Source organism: Chinchilla lanigera, unplaced genomic scaffold, assembly GCF_000276665.1.
Source record: "Chinchilla lanigera isolate Chin_1 unplaced genomic scaffold, ChiLan1.0 scaffold00185, whole genome shotgun sequence".
Taxonomy (NCBI): domain Eukaryota; kingdom Metazoa; phylum Chordata; class Mammalia; order Rodentia; family Chinchillidae; genus Chinchilla; species Chinchilla lanigera.
This window is the reverse complement of record NW_004955586.1, coordinates 666,316-668,599: the sequence shown is the minus strand read 5'-3', so window position 1 is coordinate 668,599 and position 2,284 is coordinate 666,316. Positions and strand designations below refer to the sequence as shown.

General features: G+C 39.4%; 1 protein-coding gene across 4 annotated transcripts in view; it reads left to right on the top strand.

The window, feature by feature from the left end:
* Window positions 1-2,284, top strand: part of Ppef1 (protein phosphatase, EF-hand calcium binding domain 1) — a 163,814-nt gene that overhangs the window by 92,834 nt on the left and 68,696 nt on the right. For all 4 annotated transcript variants that reach the window (XM_013509899.1, XM_005414441.1, XM_013509901.1 and 1 more), the window contains exon 7: window positions 302-416. In XM_013509899.1, coding sequence (XP_013365353.1) covers window positions 302-416 — 115 coding nt within the window. The remainder of the gene's footprint in view (window positions 1-301; window positions 417-2,284) is intronic.

The following is a 2,284-nucleotide window of genomic DNA, read 5'->3' as shown; positions in this document are numbered from 1 at the left end:
CTTTTCTTGGGCTCTAAGAACCAAGAATAATCAGAAATGGTCTGCAAATGGATGATGTCAGTGAAGAACATGAGTGTATAAACATCTTAAGAACCGTTCATTCATTCACTTACAAATATCTACTGAGAGCTTTTTATATGCCAGACACTGTATTAGAATATTCTATTTGAGAAAAATTTAGAGATTATCCTGAAATATAGCATCTTAAAATGTGCTCACATGCTTCAGTTTTAGAGTTTTCTATGCAGCCGTGACTCCTTTCCTAATTCATTATATCTGTTTCCTTTGCTCCCCCTCACAGATACTTCATGCTTATTATGTCTTGGAGGTGCTATTTCAAACCAAGAAATTCCTAAAGCAAAGGCCAAATTTCACTCATGTAAAAACTTCTTCTTCCAAAGGCCTAACAATCTGTGGTAAGTTTAAGAGCAGGGTTCTGAAATTAATATTTGGAGCCTCTTGGTCTTACATCATTTGCCTAACTTGAATACTGTGTAAATTGGACTGTGTTAAGGGAAAATGTTAATATAGAATTATCTATCATGATAATACTGTTCCCCATCTTGTCTTTGTTTTGCATACCAGCTGGCAGGAATTAATTATGTGAGAAATTAAAGAACTCATAGCTTTTTTTAAAGGCAGATAGAATTTTAATATGGAAACCCACCCATGGGTGCAATAAGCATTCGTTGCCCTCTGACTAGCTCTCATTATCTTTGCTCCCTGTTACTTTTACTAGGTGATCCTCTGCATGCCACTTATGCTGCTATGAGAAAGACCCAAGGCAGAGTGGAGATTAAATTCTTTTCTGCCCTTGGCTGCTGTTTTAGATTTTTCCAACTGGTCTCTGCAGCTTTTAGAAGAGTGGGAATGTCCCCGAAATCTGTTTCTTGTTCTTTTAAATAACAGGATTTGAGATTTTGTTATCATATAGGCCAGCCTGGCAGGATATTGCTTCAAGAAACAGTACACATTGAAATTCATCACAGTTGGTGCTCAGCATGCTTGCAACTGTCTGGAGTGGGGTGCGTGGAAGGAACAGCAATTCCCTTAACTTCTAATTAAGCCTTTAGGTTACAAAACAGTGATTGTTATTTTCCAAATCAATTTTTAGCTTGTGTTTTTCTTACTTTGGCAGGTAGAAGTGAATTTGACAATCTAATTAAACCATTTCTGTTTCTAGCATCTGATAGTGGTGACAGGGTATAGGGGCTTGATGTAGCAGTATATACCTGATGACACGCTCTGACTCAGGATTTTGAAGTCTCTAATGGTTCAATTCCAACCTAATCAAGCCACTACATCTCTGACTGGCAGATGATACATCTCAGCATGGGGGCCTTTTATTAAAGGCCTTATCAGGCCTTACTTCTCATGGAAATATATGACTTTGAGTCATAAGACTCAAGAAGCCATTCCTCCAAGGTCTGCGAAGCCAGGATTTTGCTTGCTGTCAGAGTATACATAACAGTGAAAACAGTGTGGCATCTGCTCTCATGTGCTTCTACTATATCTCCAGTTGTCATTTCTAACTTGTCTTTGCCTAAAAAGATCTGGAAAAGACATGAATTAGTTAGAGGGCATGGAAATTCTATAATCCCAGTATGAGAACTGAAGTGTTCTTACAGAGACTATCTAGTCTGTCCCCCTGCCATTTATTTATTTATTATGGTGCTGGGGATTGAATCCAAGGACTTATGCATGGTAATCAAGCAGTCTACCACTTAAATATACCCCCAACCCTATTCATGCCTCTTTTGGGTGAAATTGAGGCCCAGAGAGAAAAGTGTATTGCCTTCCACATTCTTCTGTGTAGTAACTCCCTGCTACGAGCTCAATTAGCAAGGTAGTGGCAGGATCAGAGTTAGAAATCAGGTTCTCTATATATCCCTGATTAGAGGGAGATCCACGTATGTTCTCATCATGTACCTAATGTTTCATTCTATATCATGAGACAAAAAGTAGGGAATGGGTGGATTGGACAGTTCCATCCATTTAAGAATCCCCACACCATAAGCATATATTTCCAGAATATTTCCACATAGCATCATTGGTGAATGGAAAAGCCAAGACCAGCAGGTTCCTGTATTCATCAGCTTTCCTATCTCTGGTACAAAATACCTGACACTCTCAACTTAAAGGAGGAGAGGTTTATATTGGCTCATGGTTTCAAAGGGGTCAGTCCATGGTCAGCTGGCTTCAAGGCAGAAGTGGTATGTTGGAAGGGAATCTAAAAGATAGCTTCTCACCCCTGTGGCAGCCAAGAAGCAGAGAGGGAGAGAGG